The sequence below is a fragment of the Pelophylax lessonae genome, assembly GCF_965119305.1.
Source record: "Pelophylax lessonae genome assembly, chromosome: 3".
Lineage (NCBI taxonomy): Eukaryota > Metazoa > Chordata > Amphibia > Anura > Ranidae > Pelophylax > Pelophylax lessonae.
In genome coordinates this window covers 620129786-620157225 of record NC_138770.1, presented here as the reverse complement: position 1 = coordinate 620157225, position 27440 = coordinate 620129786, and the positions used below count along the sequence as shown (strand labels likewise).

Below are 27440 nucleotides of genomic sequence, written 5' to 3'. Positions count from 1 at the left end.
CCCTATTTCCTGGCTGGAGGACTTCCAACATCATTTAAATCTTTTCTCTCCATCCTGACTGTCCATGGCCCATCCAATTTCTTTCATTGGATTTCAGTTATTTCAATTATAAAATCTCAGCATCACATGCTGGTGTTACCTAGGGTGGTCTGTATGCAATTTCAGCCTGCCCAACAACGCCTACACCTCCAGACTGACATCCAACCATTATAGCATTTTTTTAGATTTACAAAACTCCACTGCTTGCACCAGTGCTGGGGACTCTTGACTGGAGTACTGATGCAGGGTGCTATATTGTTTTTACAGGAAGCTATGTTCCAGCCCCTCCCATTAGCCATGATCTAACTAGGGATGCTGGAACTAATATCGGAACTGATACCAGGCAATTAAGCGAGTATTGGTACTCCCCCAGATTCTCCCGATACTTTGAGGTGCTGAAAACTAAACAGACTGATGACATTAGGTAAATAGATCACAAGCCCATGCAGGGAGATGGTAGTGTGCCAGTAAGGCACTATGACTCACAGGTTCCTTAGTTGACTCTGCTGAGCCTGGTAGAGTGAATGGCTACCTCTAACCAAGGAGCTCTTGGGGGTGGATACTGAGCTGACGAATCATGGATCATTTGGCTCTCACTCATTGGTTGCCCGCACAGCACTGTCTACCATAGTGGAGCACTTTCCCCCGCTCCTGGCCGGCGGTGACGAGCCCTGACCGCAGCTGTAATTTCCGGGTGTGCCGGCTGTTGCCGTCTCCACCCATCAATCTGGCATCCATTGGGCTCCCCACCCATCCTTTGGGCCAGGCCAGGACTGGTACAAAAAAATAGGCCCAGGCATGTTAGACTAAGCAGCCCATGACATGTTAACCGGGCCCTTCCCCAATCTCCATCCTGATGGATCCCCCAGGAGAGGGGAGGGGGGAACCCATCAGAGGTGCAGAGAGCTAGGGGGGGTCAGGAAATAGCATGGGGGGGGGAGAGCACAGGGAGGAACCTGGAGAACAAGGGGTGGGATGAGAGCATGAGGGGGGCAGAGAGCACTGTGGGAGGGGCAGTGATGACATCACATGAAAAAATGTGTGGAATGAAAATTGAAAGGATTTATTGCTTTAGCCTGTTAATGAAAAGGGGGGGGGGGAGAACCAGAAAAAGCTAAATATAAGGAGATGAAAGTGGTTGTAAACCCTTTCATATACACAGTGAACTGACTGACCTCAGGTGATACACATCGATGAAAGAAATCCTCCTGCATAAGTTGTACCTGCTTATCTGCAGCCATCTCTTCTCTACAGCCATTCAAAGTGCAGAATTTATAAGCCTTCTCTGAGCTTTCAGACAGCAGGAGGCGGGGGGCTGAAGTTACATTCTGCAGAACTTAGTGAGGAGAGCTCTGAGAGCTGATCGGAGCACAGCACATAGGAACACAGCTGAGGCTGTCAATCAAATGCTGTGTGCTGGAAATCCTATCCCTGTCATAAGTGACTCATGCTGATAGCAGAGGAACCAACCAACGGACAGAAATGACACTTAGTACTCTTAATTGAGACAAGTACACGCTATAGAGGGATATGCTTTGTTCATATTTCATGTCTGTGATTTACAACAACTTTAAACATTAGCTTTAATCATTTAGGATTTTTAGAGATGCATGGAAGTTTTTATTTCTTCCATCCAAGTTGTCTTTGGGAAAGTTTGAAAGCTGTCCTTTAAGAACTCTGTACACTGCAGTTACCAGAACTGCCATTTTTAGGCTTTTATTATGTTATTATTATATGTTATCACCAGGTCACAATCAACGTATATCATGAAAATGGAAGAATAAATTTAAAAATGGAATTAGTATGCTGATGGCGGGGGAGAGATAAACCTGGGACAGTAAAATATAATCAGAATAAACATCAGCTTTAAAGGGCATCTAAAGCCAAAACGTGATCAAATGTTTAGTTATCAGACATCAGGGTTAAGAGGAAATCTTCCAGCACACCTGTTCTGGTGACAACTATCATACTTTCAGTTGTGTTTTCCAGACAAGGAGTAAACAGTAATATCCCCAATAAGACCAGAGATAGGAAAAAAGACATGATTTTCATATTCCCTTATCTATCGGAAACTAAAAAAATACACAAAAACACATTCTTGGCTTTAGATACATTTTAGGATTTCCCAGAATCCCTTGTACCTTTTGCAGAATGAAGATTTCGGTAGTGTGCAGCCATGTGATCCTGCAGCAGAAACTGAGTTGACAAAGAACATGAAGATCCAGGAAACAAAGCTGGAGGGGAAAAAAAAAAAAGAGATTTATACTTGTAATATTCTGAAGATCACTGTTAACACACAGAATGCATGGTGTAGACTTTATAACCTTCACAAGGACCAAATAATATATAATTATTTAGGTTATTTTTACCAAAGATATGTAGCAGTATAACTTTTGGCCAAAATATATGAAGAAAAATTAGAAAATTTACAAAATTTTAAAACCGAAACAAAGAAAAATGCATTTTTTTTACAAAATTTTCAGTCTTTTTTCATTTATAGCACAAAAAATAAAAAAACCCAATTATGATTAAACACCGCAAACCCAATTATGATTAAACACCGCCAAAAACAAACAAACTCTATTTGTGTAAAAAAAGTACCATAATTTTATATGGGTACAGTGTTGCATGACTGAGTAATTGTCATTTAAAATGTGAGAGCACAGAAAGCTAAAAAATTGGTCTGGTTAGGAAGGGGGTATAAATGCCCAGTGGGTAAGTGGTTAAACCCATTAGGGAATACACAGTGTGCCATAAATGTCTACCCAGCACTAAAGGGTATCGTAAAAGCCATTCAGGGCCAGAGGTGACCTTTCAGAGACCCCTGAAAGGGGTATAAGTGTCCTTATATTAACCACTTGCCGACCGCCGCAAGTACATATACTGCAGCGGTCAGCCTCTCACAGGCAAAGTGACGTATGGGTACGTCACTAGCTTGTGAGGCTCTGGGGAGCGAGCACGCACCGCCAGAGGCGCGTTCCTGCTCGGTCACGGACCCCCCCCCGCGCGTGTGCCCGGTGGACCCGATGTCCGCCGGGCACTCGCGATCGTCCGTTAGAGCGGGAGAAAGGCAGGCGACTGATGTCAACAAGCCGCCTGTCATTCTCCCCTGTGTAAGAATAGTGATCATACGGTTCTACTATGTAGGACCGTTGATCACTGTTCCTACACCTCAAGCCACAGCCAATCACAGTTAGAATCACGCCCTTAGGGACACACACAACCCCTCCCTCTCAAAAAAAAGTTAACCCCTTCACTGCCAGTGTAATTTTACAGTACCAGTGCATATGCATAGCATTGATTACTGTAGTAATGTCACTGGTAACCCCAAAAGTGTCAAAAATGTCAGTCAAGGGTCCGATCTGTCCGCCGCAATGTCGCAGTCCCGCAAAAAAAAAAAATCACAGATCGCCGCCATTACGCGTTAAAAAATAAAACAACAAAAATGACAAAAATCTTTCCCTTAGTTAGTAAACGCAATAACTTTTGCACAAACCAATCAAAATACGCCTTTCGCAATTTTTTTTACCAAAAATATGTAGCATAAAACAAATTGGCCTAAAATGTTAAAAAATTTTGATTTTTACATTTTTTTGGGGAATTTCATATAAAAAAATTTGAAAAATATTGTTATTTTTGCAAAATTGAGGCTCTTTTTTTGTTTATAGCGCATGATCAAAAAATCGCACAGGTGATCAAATACCACCAAAAGAAAGCTCTGTTTGTGGGAAAAAAAGGACGTAAAATTTGTTTAGGTACAGTGTCGCACGACCGCGCAATTGTCCGTTTAATTCAAGCAGTGCCCAATCACAAAATAGGCCCTGGTCAGGAAGGGGGTAAAATCTTTCGGGGCTTAAGTGGTTAAAAGTCAGCAGCTACAGTAATTTTTTTTTCAGACTGGAACCCCTCTGTATATACAGTAATACCTTGGTTTGTGAGTAACCTGGTTTACGAGCATTGTGAAAGACGAGCAACATTTAAAAAAAAAAATCTGTCTTGATATGCGAGTGCCGTCTTGATATACGAGCAGTTTAGTACAGAATAAGCATGCCATCACCTCTGTTACATACCATTATGCGTCCCTGTGCCTGTACTGTACATAAAATATGCTGATCTCTACTGTTTCAGAGCGTCTCCCGGAGCTTATGTGACTCCTCCTCTTTCTGCTCTCCCCGGCGGGCAGGGCTGATCACTCCCGCTGACGTCATCTGGGGATGAGGCGAGGAGAGAAGCAGAGAGCCGAGGAGTCACACGAGCGCCGGCAGACGCTCTGATACAGTATACATCGGCATCTTTATATACAGTACAGACAGAAGGATACATAATGTTATTTAACAGAGGAAATGGCATGCTTATACTGTACAGTAATGTACTTTAGATATGATAGCAGCATATCTTTATTTATGGTTGTGGAACGAATCATCTGAGTTTCCATTATTTCTTATGGGAAAATTTGCTTTGATATACGAGTGATTTGGATTACAAGCATGCTGCTGGAACTAATTATACTCGCAAACCAAGGTATTACTGTATTTGAATTGGGAATATTATACAGAACAAATCGAGGTTATACATGACTAAGCCATAGTATACGAAAGGTAAGAGCTGACTCCTACCTTATTGGTGACAGGCCTATCCCAAAGAACCCGTGTTTGTTATCCCTGGACACGAAATTCAATGCTGTTTCCAGAATGCAACCTGTACATATTTAAAGATATTACTATCGGTATAAAACTGTGTGTAAGGGAGGGCCATGATACTGTCGAAAAACTTGGTGACATCCCATGGCCAGCTTGATTGGTCTGATGGTCTCTGACAACAGCCCCTTGATATCAGAAAAAAAAGAGACTGAAGTTGACAGCTTTTGTTTACTATCAAGCAACTGAAGACCTGTCAAGTTATGAGAGCCAATCTAACACCTTGCTCATTGACTGAAATCTGCTGAAACAGGACTTGCATGTATTCTTTATTTTTCACTCCTTTATCTTTCTATTGCTTGTTCTCTGTTTCTTTGTAATAATTTTTTTTTTGTAAATATTTTATTTGTACCATTTTTACCTTTTCATTATTAAACTATATTTTGAAAAGTGCTAAAACTGTCTCTAAGGCTCTAATGCAAACTAAAAGAATCCCTGTCTCTTGAAGAGTGCCACTGTATATGATAAATCTCTGAATATACCTGTCTATGGTGACAGTGTGAGTACAGATGTTCATTTTAAAATCATAATTGGTAATCTTGCTAATCTTGTGAAATGTTCTTGCTTTTTGGTAGGTGATGGCAGTTTGGTGGTGGTGGTGGTAGTTTAACAACTTGCCGCCCGGATAGGAACCGGGACATTTGACAATGACCCTTCTTTATCCTGTGTGAATGTGTGAGTCCACCATTTTCTTTGATTGTAGATCAGCCATGGAAATTAAACCAACTATCCAAGGAAGAAATCCTTCCCGGCACTCAACTGCTTTCGCTCATTAAATATGATTTTGTCTTACAAACAGACGTTTGTATAGAATATGATGCATTGCCTTTCATTTTATCTGAACGTTTATGTTGAACTTGATATAAAGATCTACATTCACATTGTGTATCAAGCTGTGATTCTTTGTACTGATAGTAATAAGAATTATAAGAATTGATGGATGCATTTTATAATCGGAGTAGCTGTAATGGATCTATCTTCCATAATGTGTTGGATTATATTACCAACAGCCTTTTAATGCATACAGTGCCATAAGTCAGCCTCTATTTTGAAATAGATGAGCTAAAATTAAACATGCACATGTACTGTATAATGAAGATAGGAACCGGGACATTTGACAATGACCCTTCTTTATCCCCAAACCACATATTTTCTAACAACATGAAATTAAAGTGGAAGCTAGTACGTCTGGGGACCGCCAGGGCTCTCAATATGATTTGCAAGTATGCGCATCACTTACCTCCAAAAATGCCTCCTTCAGTGAAGCAATGTCTGTGTTCCCCCTTGTTGCTCTGCTGCCACCACCCACATCTTCTTCTGGTCTTCTTCCAGTCCTGGAGTTCTCAGCCATCTCGACTAGCTGACCAGGGATGATGTAATTCCTGCTCATGCACACATAGGTGAAGATTTACTAGAATCTGGTGCAACTCTGCATAGAAACCAATCAGCTTCCAGGTTTCATTGTCAAAGCATGATTGAACAAGCTGAAGTTAGAATCTGATTGGTTACTAAGCACAGCTTCTGTGTGCACCAGTTTTAGTAAATCCCTGCCTTAGGGTGTGAAATGCACCTAGACACATCCTAGATCAGGGGTCTTCAAACTATATCCCTCCAGTTGTTCAGAAACGACAATTCCCAATATGCCTAGTCCATGTCTGTGAATGTCAGAGTTTTACAATGCCTCATGGGATGTGTAGTTCTGCAACAGATAGAGGGCCATAGTTTGAGGATCCCTGTCCTAGTCGTACAGCATTTTTACTCTAAAAAAACTCACTGAATTCGGGAACTTCTGCAAGTTTGGAACTTGTTGGATTTTCCGAAATAGAAATTAATACTGAAGTGTCACACCAGAAATTTCAACATTCAGATTCAGTATAAGTAAAATTTTGACCTGGTATTTATATAAAAAAAATGTATAAAATATAAATAAAATTGTTCTTCATTATTTATTCTTCTACTGTAAGTTTTGTATACACTTTTCTATAAACAGTTTTATACATGTAGCGCACCCCCAAAACCCCCTAGGGCCTAGTGATGACCCTCAGAGGCAGAGAGGGCCTACATACCTCCTGTGGGTGTGGATTGTCAGGCATGGTGGGTAGTGATGCAGGTAAAAGAAACGATGGGCGCTAGTCACTTTTATGCTGAAGTAACAATTAGTTTATTTCTTCTCAACAGGACAAGAATAAACTGGGGGAGAGAGGGGTAGAGCTCAGGACACCCTTAACCACTTTACCACCGGAGGATTTTGCTGTCTTACGTCTGGGCCACTTTTAGCGATTCGGCACTGTGCGACTTTAACTGACAATTGCGCGGTCATGCAACGCTGTACCCAAACGAAATTTACACCCTTTTTTTCCCACAAACAGAGCTTTCTGTTGGGGGTATTTGATCACCTGTGCAATTTTTACTTTTTGCGCTATAAACAAAAAAAAGAGTGACAATTTTGAAAAAACAACAATATTTTTCTTTTTTTTATATGAAATTCCCCCCCAAAAAAATGTAAAAATCAAAATTTTTTATCATTTTAGGCCAATTTGTTTTCTGCTACATATTTTTTGAAAAAAAAAAATTGCAATAAACGTATTTTGATTGGTTTGCGCAAAAGTTATTGCGTTTACTAAGGGAAAGATTTCTGTCATTTTTGGTGTTTTATTTTCTTAACTAGTAATGGCGGCGATCTGCGATTTGTTTTGCGGGACTGCGACATTGCGGCGGACAGATCGGACCCTTGACTGACATTTTTGACACTTTTGGGGGTACCAGTGACATTACTACAGTAATCAGTGCTATACATATGCACTGTTACTGTAAAAATGACACTGGCAGGGAAGGGGTTAATTTTATTGGAGAGGGAGGGGTTAATGTATGCCTGGTGCTTACTAACGTGTGTGGGGGGAGGGGACTGTGTGACACAGGGACAGATTGCAGGTTCAGCTATGCTGAATCCTGCAATCTGACCCTGCCTGTCACTTAGGAGATCCGCCCGCTTTGTTTACACAAGCGGGCGGATCTCCATACTCGATTCCCCGACGATCGGGGAAGAGCGGCGGTGATCACTGTCGCTCCTCCCCTGGCCCGACTCCCGCTGTGACTGAATACAGCGGGAGCGAGCCTCCAGCGGCGCACGTGCGCCGCCGAGAGAGGGAAATGTCTGGCGATGTAGGTCTACGTCGTCAGACGTTATCGAGCCACTTTGCCGCAGTAGAGGCTCAGTGAGCAGCGGTAAAGTGGTTAAAGAACAGTCTATTAGGCAGACTCGGATTACAAAAGACAGGTACTCAGACAGCGGTACAGGATAGCAGACCTTGAGAATCATTAAGTATCCATAAAGCTTCAGATTGATCTGGAAGGCAACTCCTCTCCACCAGATTCAATCTCTTTTGTGGTCTGTACTGGCTGGACAGCTGTCTTCCATATGAAACAGGCAGATTACTCACACAGGTTACTGGATGTCTGTGGATGTTCTTTTCCATGTGGGTCGCTGGCTCTCCTCAGCAGAATCCCAGGCATGTGACTAGGCCCCAGGCTTCAGGCCTAGCCAGCAGCAGCACAGCAATACACACCCACCCCAAGGGGGGGGGGGTCCGGTGTTCTAAAAATTTCTCGGACCCGTGAAAAAAATCGGACCTCGTCACTTCCGGTTATGGGAGTCTCAAGTGCGCATGCGCACAATACATTATCTTGGTTTGGTAAACTTATAACACATAGCGGGCAGTTGAATGAGAGCAGGCGGGGCTGAGGTGGGACGGAAGACACCGCCGCGTCATCTGCAGAGCTGAATAGAGGAGGCGGGACGGAGGTGCGGCCGTGTAATAAATGCAAGACTTTAGCGACTCCTTGTTTTATTATCTTTAGTAATTATTGTATTATTTATCCTTAGGATTTCATTACATTTAGTATTTCTTATTTTGTATTATAGAAATACTAAATGTAATGAAATCCGAAGGATAAATAATACGATAATTACTAAAGATAATAAAACAGAAGGAGTCGCTTAAGCCCTGCATTTATTACGGCCACACCTCCGTCCCGCCTCCTCTATTCAGCTCTGCATATGTGCCTCCGTCCCTTTAATGTTTCAGTGAAGCGGCGGTGTCCTCCGTCGCACCTCAGCCCCGCCTCCTCTCAATCAGCTGTCCGCTCTCTGTTATAATTTTGCCAAACCTCGAAAAATTTCTTCTGCGCATGCGCACGGACGACTCCCATCAGCTGTTTTGTGATGCTCTGTCCACCGGAAGTGACGAGGTCCGATTTTTTCACGGGTCCGACAAAATTTTACAACACTGGGCGGGAAGAGAACGATTATTGGACCTCCCCTCACTTAAATAAGGTCTCCCATAATGCCGCAGTGACACTGTAAATGGCTGAGAGAGACATGGACATTAACAGTTTGTTTAACTGTAATTCTTACTCTAGTGTCAGAGGCAACAGTGCCACCTACTGACGAAAGGAAGAAATGCAGTCAAACCCAGATTAAGAGAGGAAGTTCAATTGACCACAGTATAATTACAGCCAGGCTAGTAAATGCCCAGCAACTAAATTTAACAGCAACCTTGCATTAAGACAAGGGTGCTACATACATAATATTGATGTAGTTCATATGAATACCAAAATATGGTTCATTTATTAAGGCTCCATTCGCACCATGCAAGTGCACGCAGTTTTGTGCGTTTCTGCGCACTTCCAGACGTAACATTTAGGGCAGTCCCTTAAATTTTATTAAGCTTCCCTGTGTGTGGGAAAGACACAAAATAATTCCTGACCCTTTTCAAAAATTGCACCACACCAAAACACATGGTACTTTGTTACTGAGCGCCTGTTAGTAAGATACATGGGAACAGCTGGTTGTTAAGAAGCTGGCACCCGCCGCTTCCATAATAACTATGACTATCATTCCCCGCTGACAGCAGAATGTAAACAAAAAAGAGTTGGTATAAAAAAAACAAAAAAAATGTGGGGGGTTCATTCAGGTCTGTTATGAATTTTGAGGGGGACCACATGGCAAAAAAAAATAAAAAATTATGTGGGGTTTCCCCCCAAAATCTATACCAAACCCCTATCTGAGCATGCAGCCTGGTAGGCCAGAAGAGAGGGGTGAAGAGCGAGCAACAGGCAACATGCCCTCAACATGGGTGGGGGTGCTTTGCGGGGGTACATCCCCGATGTTGATGAGGACCAGGACCTCTTTCCAAAAACTCTGGCCTGGTGGTTGTGAAGGTGTGGGGGGCGACCTATTAGACTCTGGGAGCCCCAGATTTAATGAGCTGGAAGAGGGGGGTCTTGTGAAGAACTAGGAGATCAAATGATTGTTACACTTATGTGGTAGGCAGAGTTTAGACTCCTAAATAAATAATTATTTAAAAATAAAGAATAGATTTTATGGGTAAGCACTGTCCATTATATTGCTTGTACGTAAGGTTTCTGTTCTGGTTGGAGTGACTCTGTAACAGTAGATGTACTCTTCAACCCTGGATGAAAAAAACGGAACAGTTGTGTGATCCACCCTGTATCAGGCAAACATTTTGATGATTTCATATCTTGTCATCCATTTCTAATATACTCGATGAAAACTTTATCAGTTTTGAAAACAAGAACGGGCGTAGGAGTTTACTCAGTGCAGCAGGAGCCAAGGAGGAAGTGATTAAAGACAAATGTTGGAAGCACGATAAGAAAAAAGGCAATCAGGAGGTGAAAGAGACTACCTGGCTTCCTTGACCACTACTCCACACACCCATATAAACATAGCAACATGCACTTCTTGCCTTGGGTGACACAAATATTATTCATTCAGACACTTTTGTGTGCCTTCCTACAGTCTAAATGTCTTTAATTGTTTACACCTAGGGAGAATTGAACCAAGCAAAGTTCGGTTCGCTGGACATATGCAGAAGGCAGAAGGAAATACATGAGCCCTGAACATAGTGCCCAGACCCCATTGAAGTAGCTGGGCACCACCGTAGGGGACATGTACCAATGCAAAGAAAAAAAACACTGTTTAGCAGTGAACAGGTTTTTTTTTTTTTTTTTTTTTTTAATACGGCTTGAATGGAAATATTAAAAAATCACAGATCCATTAAAAATACTTGGGGGGATATCAACACAGAGCTCTGGACTGTGAATGTACAAAGCTGATCAGCAGGTCCCAGCCATGAACCCTTAGCTTGCTGACAGGCTCCCGCTGTGTACAATTATCAAATCAAATCGACTTTATTTGTCAATTCTTCCACATATACAATACATACATACAGAGAATCGAAATTACGTTACTCTTAGACCCCCGGTGCATACAGATAACACTAACAATATAGCCTAAAAATCTAAAAACGCAAAAAAATAAATAAAAATAAGGTTAAAATAAAAACAGCGCAAGGCACACAACAGATAAAGTGCAGACCAATGACGTTCCATGGTGAATGAGGTAGTGAGCAGACCAATGCTGCCAAAGTGACTGGTGCAAGTCATTGAATGCTAGTGGAAGGAGGGGATGGAAGGACCTAGGGATATGGGATCTAGGGAAGGGGAGGTGCATAGTTCAGTGGTGCCTATGGCAGAAAAGGGACAAAGGGGCAGGTTCGGATCGAGTTCAGCTTCCTGACAGCCTGATGGATAAAGCTGTCCTTCAGTCTGCTGGTCCTGGCCTGGAGACTCCGCAGTCTCCTCCCTGATGGCAGCAGACTGAAGAAGCTGTGTAACGGGTGGGTAGGATCACCTGCAATGCATAGAGCTTTGCGAGTGAGACGGGTTCCATAAATATCCTGAAGGGAGGGGAGAGAGACACCAATGATCTTCTCAGCTGCTCTCACTATGCGTTGCAGAGTCTTCTGGCAAGACGCGTTGCAGGTGCCATACCACACAGTGATGCAGCTGGTCAGAATGCTCTCGATGGTGCCTCTGTAGAAGGTGTACATGATGGGGGATGGGGCTCTGGCTCTCCTCAGTTTGCGGAGAAAGTAGAGACGCTGCTGTGATTTCTTGGCCAGTGCTGCAGTGTTATCAGTCCAGGAGAGGTCCTCTGTGATGTGCACACCCAGAAACTTGGTGCTACTCACTCTCTCCACAGTCGCACCGTTGATGGTCAGAGAAACATACTGAGTATGCGCTCTCCTGAAATCAACAACAATCTCCTTCGTCTTCTCCACGTTCAGGGAGGGATTGTTGTTACTGCACCACTCGGCCAAGCGGCTCACCTCACTCCTGTAGTTTGTCTCATCTCTGTCACTAATGAGACCCACCACAGTTGTGTCATCCGCAAACTTAATGAAGAGGTTGGAGTTGTGTAACGGTGTGCAATCGTGGGTCAGCAGAGTGAAAGGGAGGGGGCTCAACACACATCCTTGAGGGGCCCCAGTATTCAGTATGATGGTGCTGGATGTGTTGCTGCCGACCCGTACTGCCTGAGGTCTTCCAATCAGAAAGTCCAACAACCAGTTGCACAGCGAAGTGTTGAGCCCCAACTCGATCAATTTATGAATGAGCTGTTGAGGGATGATTGTGTTGAATGCTGAACTGAAGTCTATAAACAGCATTCGAACATATGAGTCTTTTCTCTTTAAATGTGTAAGTGCTGAGTGAAGGGTAGTTGAAATAGCATCATCGGTCGACCGGTTGGATCGATATGCAAACTGGAATGGGTCCAGGGAGGAGGGGAGGGCAGACTTGATGTGATGCATGACTAACCGTTCAAAGCACTTCATGATGATGGAAGTAAGTGCAACAGGACGGTAGTCATTGAAACAGGATGGAGATGGCTTCTTCGAGACTGGAATGATGGTAGTAGCTTTGAAGCATATTGCTGCATATCATTCAGCAGAGAGATGTTACTGTCACCAGTCCGTGGTGGGGGCTTGTAGTCCGTAATAGACTGTATCCCCAGCCACAGGCTCCGAGTGTCTCTGCTGTCGCTGAAACAATGGGCTATCCTCCTGGAGTACTGTCTCTTAGCCTCTCTAATGCCGCGAGATAGGTTGGCCCTGGCTGTTCTCAGGCTGACCTCATCTCCAGCTCTGAAGGCAGAGTTCCGCGTCTCCAGGAGTCTGTAGACCTCCCCTGTCATCCACGGCTTCTGGTTGGCCCGGACAGTAATGGTTTTTGTGACTGTTACATCCTCAATACACTTATTGATGTAGGCAGTGACAGTCTCTGAGTACTCCTGGAGGTCAATGATGTTATTGCAAGTGGCAGCCCGCTTAAACATATTCCAGTCAGTTGTATCAAAACAGTCTTGCAGAGCGTCTGACGACCCTTCCGGCCACACCTGAATCTGTTTCTGAACTGGTTTGACAACTTTAATGAGCGGTCATTATAAGCAGGCATTAGCATAACAGTGATGTGGTCTGAAGCACCAAGGTGGGGGAGGGGGAGGGCTTTGTAAGCTCCTCTCTGTGTAGTATAAACAAAGTCTAAAATGTTATTTCCTCTTGTTGGAAAATTAATGTGTTGATGTATTTTTGGAAACACACTCTTTAAGTCAGCATGGTTAAAATCCCCAGCTATGATGAGAAAAGCATCAGGGTATGCTGTCTGCTGCTCACTGATGTACTGATACAGTTCATTTAGTGCATCGTTCCTATTGCTGTTGGGAGCGGGAGCGGGCTGGGGGGTGCGCATGTGCACGCCCTAAACCCGGAAGTAGGCAGCAACGTATCAGTAAGTCGCTTTGCCTACAGTACAGTGCAGATGGGTGGCTGCTGTATTCCTTAACCACTTTTACCCCCTTCCTGACCAGGGCCTATTTTTCAATTCGGCACTGCGTGACTTTAATGGACAATTGTGCGGTCGTGTGACGCTGTACCTAAATTAATTTGACGTCCTTTTTTTCCCACAAACAGAGCTTTCTTTTGGTGGTATTTGATCGCCTGTGCGATTTTTTGATCATGCGCTATAAACAAAAAAATAGCGTAAATTTTGCAAAAAATAACAATATTTTTCTCATTTTTTTATATGAAATTCCCCAAAAAAATGTAAAAATCAAAATTTTTTAACATTTTCTGCCAATTTGTTTTATGCTACTGAAATATTGTATTAATATGCCTTATGATTTTTCAGATATATTTCAGTTTATGCCCATCCTGTGATGAAATGTGGGCCCTTGCATTTACATATTAACGAGCTAATACTGAAAACCATTCATCCACCTTGGTCAGCAAACAGCTATATTTTGCATTTAGACGACATGTTAAACCACCTCTCCATTCATTCATTTGAACACTTGACAGTTGGACATTTTGCATAAGAGATTGCTGATGCCACCCAAAAACAATTGACAATTGCTTACATTAACACATGACAAGCTGAACACAGACGGACCGATACTATAACAAGACACCCCATATTGACACAGATGTATAGGACACAAAATCCTTTTCATGTAACTGTTTCTATGAGTGATGTTGTACTGTTCAATTGACTTACGAATTGTAAACCAGTTTCTGCTGCCGAAATATCCTTTAAATGGGAGCACGAAACTTGAAATAAACAGTTGTGACTGCACTAAGTTTGAGTGCTGTGTGTCGTCATAACTCCCAGCTGGATGGAGGGTGAACTCATTATCTATTGGGAGGGTAGCAACTGAAGGGCTGTAATATCATCGTGATTGCCTCCTGATGAGATTTGAGCTAACAGCTACATATAAAGATATTGGCCCCCTAAGGGGTTAATAAAGCGCTCTGACGAAACGCGCGTCAGGTGGAACGCTTCCAGGCAGCCTGGTGGGACGCAAACCGGCAGTCGCCGCTTTCCATTCCCAGGCAGATACCTAGAGCAGACGTGCTTTTGTTTTGTACTTGTTTTTACTCTGCTACTTTTAACCACTTGCCGACCGCTCACATGGAGCGTACTGCGGCAAAGTGGCTCGTTCCCGTCCAGCGACGTAGACCTACGTCGCTGGACTCCTCCCCCTGTAGGCGGCGCTTGCGCGCCGCCGGAGGCGCGCTCCCGCTGTTTTCATTCACAGCGGGAGTCGGGCCAGGGGAGGAGCAGCGGCGATCGCCGCTGCTCTGCCCCGATCGTCGGGGAATCTAGTGAGGAGATCCGCCCGCCTGTGTAAACAGAGCGGGCGGATCTCCATAGTGACAGGGACTGACAGATCGGAGTGTTCAGCATAGCTGGACATCCGATCTGTCCTTCTGTCACTCAGTCACCTCCCCCCCCCCCCACACGTCAGTAAGCACCAGGCATACATTAACCCCTCCCTCTCCAATAAAATTAACCCCTTCCCTGCCAGTGTCATTTTTACAGTAACAGTGCATATATATAGCACTGATTACTGCAGTAATGTCACTGGTACCCCCAAAAGTGTCAAAAATATCAGTCAAGGGTCCGATCTGTCCGCCGCAATGTCGCAGTCCCGCAAAAAAAAATTGCAGATCGCCGCCATTACGCGTTAAAAAAAAACACCAAAAATGACAAAAATCTTTCCCTTAGTTAGTAAACGCAATAACTTTTGCGCAAACCAATCAAAATACACTTATTGCAATTTTTTTTACCAAACATAGGTAGCAGAAAACAAATTGGCCAAAAATTTAAAAAAAAAATTGATTTTTACATTTTTTGGGGGGGAATTTCATATAAAAAAATGTTAAAAATATTGTTATTTTTTCAAAATAAACGCTATTTTTTTGTTTATAGCGCAAAAAGTAAAAATCGCACAGGTGATCAAATACCACCAAAAGAAAGCTCTGTTTGTGGGAAAAAAAGAACGTAAATTTCGTTTGGGTACGGCGTCGCACGACCGCGCAATTGTCAGTTAAATTCGCACAGCGCCGAATCGCAAAAAGTGGCCTGGACGGAAGACAGCAAAATCCTCCGGTGGTCAAGTGGTTAATCATTGGCAATAAAATTACCATTTTAACGGTACTGCACTATTGGAGCACTTTCTTTGTCCCCCTACTTGGATTGGACCTTGAGGATCGGTTTCCATTACAGGAGTTGAGGACCACAGTGAACCACCGAGACCAGCAATCACCTTAGGCTTTGTAAAGCCACAAGCTCTGAAGGTCTTGTTGCTATATGGCATTCAAGACCCACCAAATCCGGTAAGTTTGCACCCCTTATGATAGAAGCTATGCCGATTGTACCAGCAATTTGAACATTGGAGAAACCCTATTAGGACATTTTTGCACAAGATCACTTTTGGGACTATTATTGCACATATTTTTGATCACCTCCGCATCTAATATATTTTATAACTTTAATTTAAATTTTATATATATACAGTTTGCACTATATTTATTTGTCATCACTTTAATTGTATATTCATACATTAAATTATTCTGATTATTTAGCACCTTGCACTTTACTATACCTGCTATCACCTTTAGGGATTAGCAATACTCCCTCACTAAATATTTATCACTCAGGTGTGTGAACAAGAAATTGCTCACCCCTGATTGCTTAATAGCAAGCGCTATATTAACCCCTTAGGGGGCCAATATCTTTATATACTTTTAAAACTATAGCAGCTGCTTAATAACACTTTTTATCACTTGACACCAAATATTTATTTATTTATTAAATTAAAATTTACCATTATAGTAATTTAACTTAGGATCTCTCCAGAGGCGTGAGGATATATACCCATATAGTATATATATTTCACCCTTATGCTACATATGTTTGGTAAAAAAAAAAAAAAAAAAAAAATCGGAAAAAGCGTATTTTGATTGGTTTGCGCAAAAGTTATCACGTTTACCAACAAAGGGAAAGATTTTTGTCATTTTTGTTGTTTTTTTTAAACGCGTAATGGCGGCGATCTGCGATTTTTTTTGCGGTACTGCGACATTGCGGCGGACAGATCGGACCCTTGACTGACATTTTTGACACTTTTGGGGTTACCAGTGACATTACTACAGTAATCAGTGCTATAAATATGCACTGTTACTGTAAAATTACACTGGCAATGAAGGGGTTAACTTTTTTGAGAGGGAGGGGTTATGTGTGTCCCTAGGGGCATGATTCTAACTGTGATTGGCTGTGGCTTGAGGTGTAGGAACAGTGATCAACGGTCCTACATAGTAGAACCGTATGATCACTATTCCTACACAGGGGAGAATGACAGGCGGCTTGTTTACATTAGCCGCCTGCCTTTCTCCCTCTCCACCCGACGATCGCGAGTGACCGGCGGACATCGGGTCCACCGGTCACACGCGCGGGGAGGTCCGTGACCGCGCTGGAGCACATCTCCGGCGGCGCGCGCTCGCTCCCGAGACCCTCACAGGCTAGCGACGTAGTACTACGTCGCTTTGCCTGTGAGGGGCTGACCGCCGCAGTAAATAGTCGTGCGGCGGTCGGCAAGCGGTTAAGCACTCCTTAAGTGGTTAAGGAAAAATAAAACAGCAGGGGTCCCTCCCATAATCCATACCAGACCTTTATCAATGCATGCAGCTGGCATACCTATCCATATGCCCTCAACATTAGAAGGGTACCTAGTGGGGGTGGGAAGGTGAAACAAGCTGGTGGGCGGGAAGCTGTCATTTAGTGATGGTAGCGATACCACAATAAAATAAATGTCCTTTGGCCCAGAGGTTCAAACTCACCAAATCTGGCCATTTAGTTTGTCTGTTTGTGGACGGGCTGGGGTTGTGTCAATCATGAGTTTAACCCGAACCCAGCTTGTCAGCGAACAAGGAAATGTCAGCTTATCCACAAGTCAGGAAATGTCATTTAGCAGCAATTGTTTTCTTCTTTCTTTCTAAATTTTACTTTTGCTAATCCCTATTTACAGCTTGTACTGAAATGCAGGACAAATTTTAGTTTTCTAGCTGTAATGTTCTGTTGTAGTTTTATATGTTAACCATCTTGAATCAGTGAGGCCATAGGAGACATGCTTGCTGTATAAAACTTTATACTCAACAGTAAATAGAAATAACTGAAGCTGCCTCCAGCAAACCGTTAGGCAAAATTTATAACCAATTCCACTCTTGCATCGGTAAACCCCATATGGCCCAGCGCAAACTCTGTTTTTGCTATTGACCTACTGACTTGGCAAATTGTCATTTCTTAAGATAAAAAAGTAATACGTAAATCTTTTTTTTTCTGAGACAGGCCTTCCTTTATGTAGCACCCTCCTAGGTACTGTAGGTGCTGGAGAGTACATCGTTTTTGGCTTTTCTTACTTAACAAGGGGGACTGTCAGGCAAATGTAGGTACTCTCTGCTTAACAGGGAGCAGTGATTCATTGATAGGGTCTGCTCAGTGTGATCAGATGCTACTCATGCTGTCAGCCTGTTTCACACTAGTCCAAAATGAAGGGGCATATTGGATAGTGGGATGAAACCTGAAAAATGGGAGCATGGGTGTAGATACAGCCCGGGCCATTGGAGGAAGGTGCCTCAAGGCATGCTGGCTGACTGTAATTATACCAAGAGAGCACCTGTGCAGGGGGTCTTTGGCTGGAGAGTGGGGTCCCAGAGAAAGAGGGGGTCGCTGCCCCTTCTCTGTACAGGCTGCAATGTGGCCTCAGGTGGTCAACCTGAGGGCCAGAGTCATAGAAGCTGTAACCCAGATGTCCTGCAGATCTGACTAGGAGGGAGATATACCTAGAAGGATCGGTTTATGCTTACTGTGAGTAAGTCTAGGGGTCTGTTCGGTGAGGGCCATCCATTTAAGCTAGTAAAGTCAGTGGACAGGTGTCAGCTAAAGGGGATACTGGCTAGTGTCCCAAAGAATCAGAGTTCAAAGAGTCTCATTTGAGGACTTATTTTTCCATACAAATGCTGTATGATTCAGCAGAGGGTCTGCTATTCAGTTCAAACAAGCAAGGCCAAGTGAGAGTTGCCCTCATCTGTGCATAGTTAAAGTTGGAGTATCCCACTAATCCCTTCTTCTATCCAAGTTCTACCATCAAATACAAAAAAACTAATTCCCTAGACTGGTCATTGGATAACGAGCGGACGAGTGTGTGCCTGGTCAAGTGAAAAAACCCAAGCAACTGGCTGCAGGATATTCAGAGGAAGACCCAGGGAAATCTATACTCAGCGATCCCTATGGGGGCAGTACTACATTTAGATGAAATTGTCTTGCAAAAATTTTTTGTAGCATGCAAATAGTTCAGTTTTACCAATGAGTTGTTTTATTCTCTCAAATGCAATATTCTCTGCAAATTTCTCAGTGAATCTTTTTTTTTTTTTTTAAAGCTATTCCAGAGATGATAAAAGATTGGCAAGATGTTAAGTGAATTTGGTCAGGTATTTATTCATTCAGGTGGTCGTTTTGTGTGTAAAATTGCTGTAATTTAATGTGGATTTGTCTGTACTATGTAATTTTCTACATTAAATTCAACGTCTGTTTTTCTAGATGTTTCAACATGACTTTCAAATTGAAATAATGTTTTTTAAAAGTGTTATCAAAACTTTAAGAGATTATCCACAAAACAGGCTTCTGCTGTGAGCTCTGCAAAGTTTCATCTACTTTCCTTTGAAAATACTACCTACTGTATACAGATTAAAGCGGTAGTATCCTGCTTTTTGACACTTTTACCTACAGGAGCCGTCTCTTCTGGCCAATCAGCGCGCCGGAGCCGCCGAACCCGGAAGAGACGACGAGGGATCATGGCAGCGCCCGCAGCGATGTCCGGGGGTCCGTGTCGGGGCTTCGTTTTAAGGTAAGTTACACATAATGGGCTAGTATGCGATGCATACTAGCTCATTATGCCTTTGTCTTGCAGGTTTTTTTTTTTATTTTTTTTTTATAGGGTTTACAACCGCTTTAAATGCTAAATGGCAGATGGGTTACTTTCTTTCATGCAAACTGTATTTGTGCAGCTTTGCTGGCCAATATACTGATACTGACCTGTCAAACAAAAAAATCAAAATTAAAATAGAACTGATGGAGACCCGATAAGAGCTGAATGCGGCTTTGATCGGGTCTTCTCTTCAGCGGCGGTGGAGGTGGGATGCCCGGGTCTCCCTGTGGGACAGGAGACCCTGGCAAGCTGCGGAAGGTGGCGGGAGGGGGGGGGGGGGCGTCCCCTCCCGCTCCTTGTGATGACAGCTGAGCGGCTTCTCAGCCGCATCGGTTATCATTACAAGTCAGCCATCCGTCGGCTATGGACACCGGTACCGGGGTGATGCCTCTAGCTGCAGTCGGCAATATCGGTAACCTCAGAGGACGTTTCCGATAGATCTGGGAAAGTGAATATCGGCCCCTGCTATATTGGTGTTGCCGATAATCGGTCAATCCCTAGTTCAAAGTTAATACTGCACATGGTAAAATTTGTGAGATATATTGTAAATGCACAGCTAAACTTCACTTTTATATATTTTAGTAAACACTATATATGAGATAGGGCTAATGAAAGGGTCAGTTAGTACCATGATTATTAAAGCTGTTATCCTATAAGTAAAATGGGAATGTACTGTATCTAACTGTATGTATTTTTCTATATTTCAGAAGCTAGAATTTGTTACTGACCAGATTTTCTCTTCTTTATTTAAGTGTCTCTTTAGCACTACAGTAGAAACATTCACAGCTTGCATGCTGGTATAGTAGAGGAAAAGCTGAAGTTTTTCCCTTCAGGTCAATGCGAACTCTGTTTCTGTTATTATGTACTGGACTGTAATCGATAAGCTCACAGCAAAATGTACAGGGTGAAAACCTGGATTTTCAGGCCTCTCCAAAGACTTAATAACACATCTTCACTTCTAAAAAGGTAAAGAAATGTCATTTTCAGGTTGGTTTGAAAAAACATTTACATTAAAAAAACTAGGAAAAAAATGGTGGCTTCCATTTCTGACATGTTCTGTAAATATTTATTGGCTGGCGGTCATGCTGATTTTCTGTTGATATCTGTGTAATTTATCACAGTTTGTTAAGGCCCCCAAATGACCACAATGTACTGCGCCGCCGCACAGTGCATTGGAAGCCGTGATTGGCTGAAGCAATGAAAGCTTTGCACAGTCAGCGCAAAGAGAACTGTCAGAGCCATGAAACATAGCTCTTTGCTCTTAGCCCAACAACACACTATAAAAGTATTCTTTCAATAGCGGCCATTTGTAGTGTGATATCGGTATGGAGAGAGATAGAACAGGCCTCTGTTCAGTGTTACTAGAGAGTTAGTGTGCTATAGTGTGCTATTCTGATTCTATTGTCAGTGTAGAATATCAGTTTATTGTGAATCTAGTATTAGTTCAGTAAGCGTGAGTTTAGTGCGACTATTCATTTTAACTTTAGTGTCACTTTAGTGTGAATCTAGTGATAGTTCAGTCAGTGTCAGTATAGTGACCATTCATTTTTACTTTAGTGTCAGTTTATTTTGTCAGGGCAGGTTTACTGCATTATAGTTTCAGTGCATTAATGCACATTTAACGAAGTATATTTCTGTGTGTTACTGCATGTTTAATGCAGTATATTTCAGTGCGTTACGTGCCGTTTAACACAATATATTTCAGTGCGCTAGTGCACGTTTAACACAGTATCTTTCTGTGCATGACTGCATGTTTAACGCAGTATCTTTCAGTACGTTCTGCGCGTTTGACGCTGTAAATTTCTGTGCGTTACTGCACGTTTAACGCAGTATATTTCTGTGCCTTACTGCACATTTATTGCAGTATATTTCTGCGCGTAATGTGTCATTTTATGCAGTGTATATCAGTGCATTACTGCACATTTAACGCAATATATTTCTGTGCGTTATGTGCCGTTTAACAAAGTATATTTCAGTGCGTTACTGCATGTTTAAAGCAGTATTTTTCTGTACGTTATTGCACGTTTAACACAGTACATTTCATTACGTTAGTGCACGTTTAACACAATATATTTCAGTGCATTAGTGCACGTTTAACACATTATATTTCTGTGCGTTAGTGTAATTTTAATGCAGTAGATTTCTGTACATTATTGTTTAACACAGTATCATTCTGTGCGCTACTGCACGTTAAACGCAGTACATTTCAGTGCGTGACTGCACGTTTAATGCAGTATATTTCTGTGCGTTACGTGCCGTTTAACACAGTATATTTTTGTGCTTTAGTGGACATTTAACGCAATATATTTCTGTGCGTTAGTGCACATTTAACGCAGTATATTTCTGTGTGTTAGTGCATGTTTAATGCAGTATATTTCTGTGTATTTTGTGCCATTTAAAGCAGTACATTTCAGTGCATTAGTGCACGTTTAACACAGTATATTTCAGTGCGTTACTGTGCGTTTAATGCAGTATATTTCTGTGCGTTAGTGTACGTTTATTGTAGTATATTTCAGTGCGTTACTGTGCATTTAACACAGTATATTTCTGTGCGTTAGTGCACGTTTATTGCAGTATATTTCAGTGCGTTACATGCCATTTCACGCAGTATATTTCAGTGTGTTACGTGACGTTTAATGCAATGTATTTCAGTTCATTAGTTCACATTTAACGCAGTATATTTCAGTGCGTTAATGCACGTTTAACACAGTAAATTTCTGTGCGTTAGTGCATGTTTAATGCAGTATATTTCTGTGCGTTACTGCACATTTAACGCAGTATATTTCTGTGTGTTACATGCCATTTAAAGCAGTATATTTCAGTGCATTACTGCACGTTTAACACAGTTCATTTCTGTGCCTTACTGCACGTTTAATGCAGTATATTTGATGCATTACTGCATGTTTAACGCAGTATATTTCTGTGCGTTAGTGCCCGTTTAACGCAGTATATATCTGTGTGTTACTGTCCGTTAAACGCAGTACATTTCAGTACGTTAGTGCATGTTTAACACAGTATAATTCAGTGCATTAGTGCATGTTTAACACACTATATTTTAGTGCGTTAGTGCACGTTTGACGCAGTATATTTCTGTGTGTTAATGCACATTTAACGCAGTAGAATTCTGTGCGTTACTGCACATTTAACGCAGTATATTTTTTGTGCGTTACATGCAGTTTAACGCAGTATATTTCAGTGCGTTACTGCACGTTTAACAAAGTATATTTTAGTGCATTACTGCACGTTTAAGGCAGTAAATTTCAGTGCATAATTGCATGTTTAATTTTTGTGTGTTACATGCCGCATGACGCAGTATATTTCAGTGCGTTAGTGCACGTTTAACACAGTATATTTCTGTGTGTTACTGCATGTTTAATGCAGTATATTTTAGTGCGTGACTGCATGTTTTAACGCAGTACATTTCAGTGCGTTGTTGAACGTTTAAGACAGTATATCTCTGTGCGTTACTGCCCGTTTACCGCAGTATATTTCTGTGCGTTACTGCACGTTTGCCACAGGATATTTCAGTGCTTTACTCCACGTTTAAAGCAGTATATTTCTGTGCGTTAGCTTACGTTTAACACAGTATATTTCAGTGGGTAGTGCACGTTTAACGCACTATATTTCAGTACATTAGTGCACGTTTGACACAGTATATTTCAGTGCGTTAGTGCATGTTTAATGCACTATATTTCAGTGCGTTAGTGCACATTAAAACGCAGTATATTTCTGTGTGTTGATGCACATTTAACGCAGTATATTTTAGTGCATTAGGTGCCATTTAATGCATTATATTTCAGTGTGTTTAGTGCATGTTTAACGCAGTACATTTCAGTGTATTACTGCACATTTAATGTAGTATAATTCTTTGCATTAGCGCACATTTAACGCAGTATATTTAAGTATTTAAGTGCATTAGTGCTGGTTTTTTCATCAAGAGCACATCTATAGATTTACTGTGAAAAAGCACCACAGACACCCGAAGACCAATTTTTCCGCACCTGTTTGACAGGTGCATATAATTTAAATTTTTGACAGCAAGACCAATTCTTGCTTTCATCAAGAGTACCTCTATAGGGTTCTGCACCTGTTTGACAGGTGCATATCATTTCAATTTTTGACAGGAAGACCAATTCTTGCTTTCATCCAGAGTACCTCTATAGGGTTATGGTGTAAAGGCACCACAGACACCCAAAGACACTTGCTTAGGTCATATCTCAATCTGACAATAATGGAAATATAATTATTTTCCAATATAAGAGTTTGATTGTCCCGGTCTCCGAGGCCTCTCTTCTGTTGGCCCGGCGCCCGCATGGAGAGAGTTATGTGCAGGTTGGAATGATACTAGAGGTGGGTGTTATCCGCTTCTAATGGGTGTTATCCGCTTGTAAATTATGTTCTTTTTCCCCATAGATGAGTACTATGTGGTCTCCACAGCCCTGATGAAGCTATCTGTGAAACGCGTTGGCATTGGAAGACCCCACACTCAAAGTGCTCTACTATTGGTTCATTACCTGATTGTTCTTCCCTATGGGGATTTTAATACTACCATATAGATGGTTATGATGAATAGCACATCTATGGTTTTCTTAACTGTATAAATAAACTTGTTTATTTTATTATACAACTGTGTATGCTCCTCTTATTGGCCTCTACAGACTGATATGTTGGGTTTTTCCTGTCTTTTTTGTTCACCCAAAGACTAATATTTCAGCACCTGCTTGACAGGTGCATATCATTTCAATGCAGAGAACCAGGCTGGAACACCCAGGGGCACTGGACAGAAGTGACATTGCCGTGGGTGGATCAGGAAACAGAGGGGCATGGTTATGTGTTTCAATGCCCTGCGGCTTCTTCCTCAAACCAATACCTTGATGGAGGCAGAAGGTGACTGGTATTCTAATGAGTGGTGGAGAAATGTTTTAGAAGTAGCAGAAAAGGTAGAGGAAGCTTATATCTACAGAATTGATGTAGCAGAAGCAAGTCCCAATATACAGCTTTTTCTACAGCAAATAAAAGAGTGTTAGTGTAAATGTAAGCAACTAGGAAATTGCGCAGGGCTGACAACTTTCACCCCACCCTCATGTGACAGTGATTAGCCAATCAGCAATCACTAACACTGTCCTTTATAAGGGAAGTTAGTCACATGGTCTCCTATACTGGGAAGTACTGGGTATTCCTTCACCTTAGCTGAACTGTGAAGGATCGAAGGGAAGGTCAGTATATCTTGCTGATGGAACCTCTTGTAGCCTTTGAAGCTGGTGTTCACTTTAAAAAAAATTTCAGCATTCAAACAGAAAAACATCTCCTTTGCGTGCCATACACAGACTTTATTCTACAGAAATATGTTGTGTTTGGCTATACACAGTTCACTTGACGTGTTATCTATTTAGTTCATCTTTATATAATTTACTTCAAGACATTTAAGCAGAGGTAATTTGTAACAACGGTCCCAATAATAACACGTGTCTTCAAGGGAGTCTTAATCTTTTGATTTCATTTTTCCTATATTTTCTATATCCTGATCCAAAATGTATTGCCCAATATTAAAGTGCATCTAAAGCCAAAACTATTTTTTTTCAAAGTTTTTTTAAGTTTTTTTTTTCTGTTTTTGTCCCATTATGAAAAGCCAACATTAACAATGCTGTTTTGTGGGACAGAATCCAAAAGGAAGTGCTGCGAAGAGGCACCTTGTTTTTCCACAGCAAGAAAAGTTGTCTGAACTAATAAATGTGATGTGTGAGAACAGGGCAAGCACTACCTGGAGGCTCCGAGTATGAAATATCACTTCCTTACAGGAAAAATTCAGGCAATGTTTCATGTTCTTTAATAACATTGATACGGTTTATATCTTTTACTCTATCACCAAACAGTAAGTCATCCTAAAACGAGTCATATACTGTATGTGTAGGTTGGTGGGTAAAGACACTCAACAGTTCTTGAACCTCAGTGAGGACATCTTTATTAGGATAAGAGTTTATTTTGCTATTGGATTGATGGATTGTCAACATATTTCATAAAGTATGTTGAACATGATTCAGAATTAGTAAAATTAAAAGTTATAATTTCCCCAAAAATATTTTGGTGTACAGTATGTATTTCATGTTGTAGTTTAATGACATCACAATGTCATGATGTCAGGACTCTAGGGATGTCCTGGCACATCCTCTATATGGAGGCTTGGATAGAGCTACAGTACAGCTAGAGTTAAGCCTAGTACACACGCAACGATTATCGGCCGACCGATCGTCCGTCTTTTGTCCAGAGTTGTGTTTTGTTGGTTGGAATGTGCTCTAGACTGCACACAAATTTTCTCGCCCGACAAAATTCTACTTCAGAAGTGATGTCATGTGTTGGTTTGATTTCTTTGTGTTCTTTCTTATCTGAGCATGCCCAGACTTGCTCATTAGATTTTTCCCTGTCGAAATCTGTACTGACTGCACGAAAATCGGGCGTGTTTTGACGGCGGACAAAAATTTTATAGCATGCACACCAGATTTTTTTCGGCCGAAAAGTCGGAGTTGGTTGTCGGAAGCATCATACTAACAAGCCCGAAAATCGTCAGATCGGTCGTCGGACGAAAATTCCCGGCAGAATTTCGACGCGTGTGTACGAGGCTTTACAGCTCTGTCCATCAACTCTCTCCAGCAAAAGATCGCTGCCATAGTGATCTATTGCAGGCTAATTGCAGACAGCAATAGATCACTAGTAGAAATGGTCTGTTGCTGAACAGCTACTTGTGGGAGTCGGGATCTGTTCTGACCTCCACTAACCATACCCAGAACCCTTCATGAAAAAAATGTGAAATCAAAAAGTAAAAAATAAAACATTTGTACCTGACCAGTGAGTGTGACAGAGAAAGGAGTGAGACAAACCATAATACCTCCATTAATAAGGGCCAGGAAAAGGGGTGGGGGGGGGCAGTTTGGCATCTTTGCCCTTGGTGCTGGATGACCTTGTCCTGGCACTGCCATTGATGTACACAAAGGTAAGAAGTAATTCACAGTGATTTACATTTTTTTTTTCTAAGGTTAGCTTCTGTGCATTGCAAAAACATGTGGAAAAACATACGTTTTACCATGTATTACCACAACACACATGCACATGATATGCACAAATGCACAATATGATGTTGAAACACCAATCATGTATAATGACACCCCAACAAATAGTAACCTTCAATGTACCTATGATGCAGAACACCAACATACAAGTTGTATGTTGTGGTGCAGGCATTAAAAAATACTGCAGATCCAGTTTTATGTCCATTGTGGTGCATTGGCAGCCTTTTTTTAAAAATGAACGGGCTGTTTTAATTCACCACTTAGTACAGCACAGTAACTCATGTATGGTAGAGCACTGCAACAGGCTGCTAAACATCTGAAGGGACCGTAATGGTTGCTCCAGTTGCCCAAGCACCTCTGCAGTGTTAAGGTTTGTCCTGACCCACTGTCACTGTCACCCCCACTAATCATCTTGGTCTGCCTGTAAATGCATAAAAAAAACGAAGAATGTGAAATGAAAAAGCAATGTACTGAATACCATGATTATATGTATTAACCTGACACAGCTATCAGAACACAATATTATGCACATTAGTGGTGCTCTTATGAGGTCTTAAATCTAGTTTGATCTTCTATATACTTTTTCTACTGTGGCGAAAAGGTTTAGGCTAATATTATTCAGTTTTTCTAAAACATGAAACTCAATTTCCATACTATTTTAAAACTTTTGAAGGATTACTTCCTTCGTGGTTCTGTATTCTGAGCCTCCAGCATGTGCTCCTATTCTACCTTCACGACCGCCCGCTATTGCAGGGTAAGCAAAATATATGCATGTAGGAATTCCCTAGGGGTAGAATACTTCAGTTTCCTCAAACCTTCATCTGTCATATATCCGTTATATTTGTTATAATGTGTTTTTTTTTTTAATGGCCCCATATACAGGAAGTGCTCGGAAAACCGAACTAGAATAAAATTCAGAATATGTGTTTAGCTTCCTACGTAAAGGGAGAACACAGT

At 41.8% G+C, this 27440-nt stretch overlaps 1 protein-coding gene across 1 annotated transcript in view; it reads right to left on the bottom strand.

Annotated features, from left to right (window-relative positions):
• The window catches only part of LOC309549463 (spermatogenesis-associated protein 7 homolog), a gene marked incomplete at its 5' end in the record, with an annotated part of 344986 nt that overhangs the window by 298141 nt on the left and 19405 nt on the right, over positions 1-27440 (bottom strand). Inside the window, one exon of the mRNA XM_082249761.1 lies at positions 2181-2273. Within this exon, the coding sequence (XP_082105887.1) occupies positions 2181-2273 (93 nt within the window). The remainder of the gene's footprint in view (positions 1-2180; positions 2274-27440) is intronic.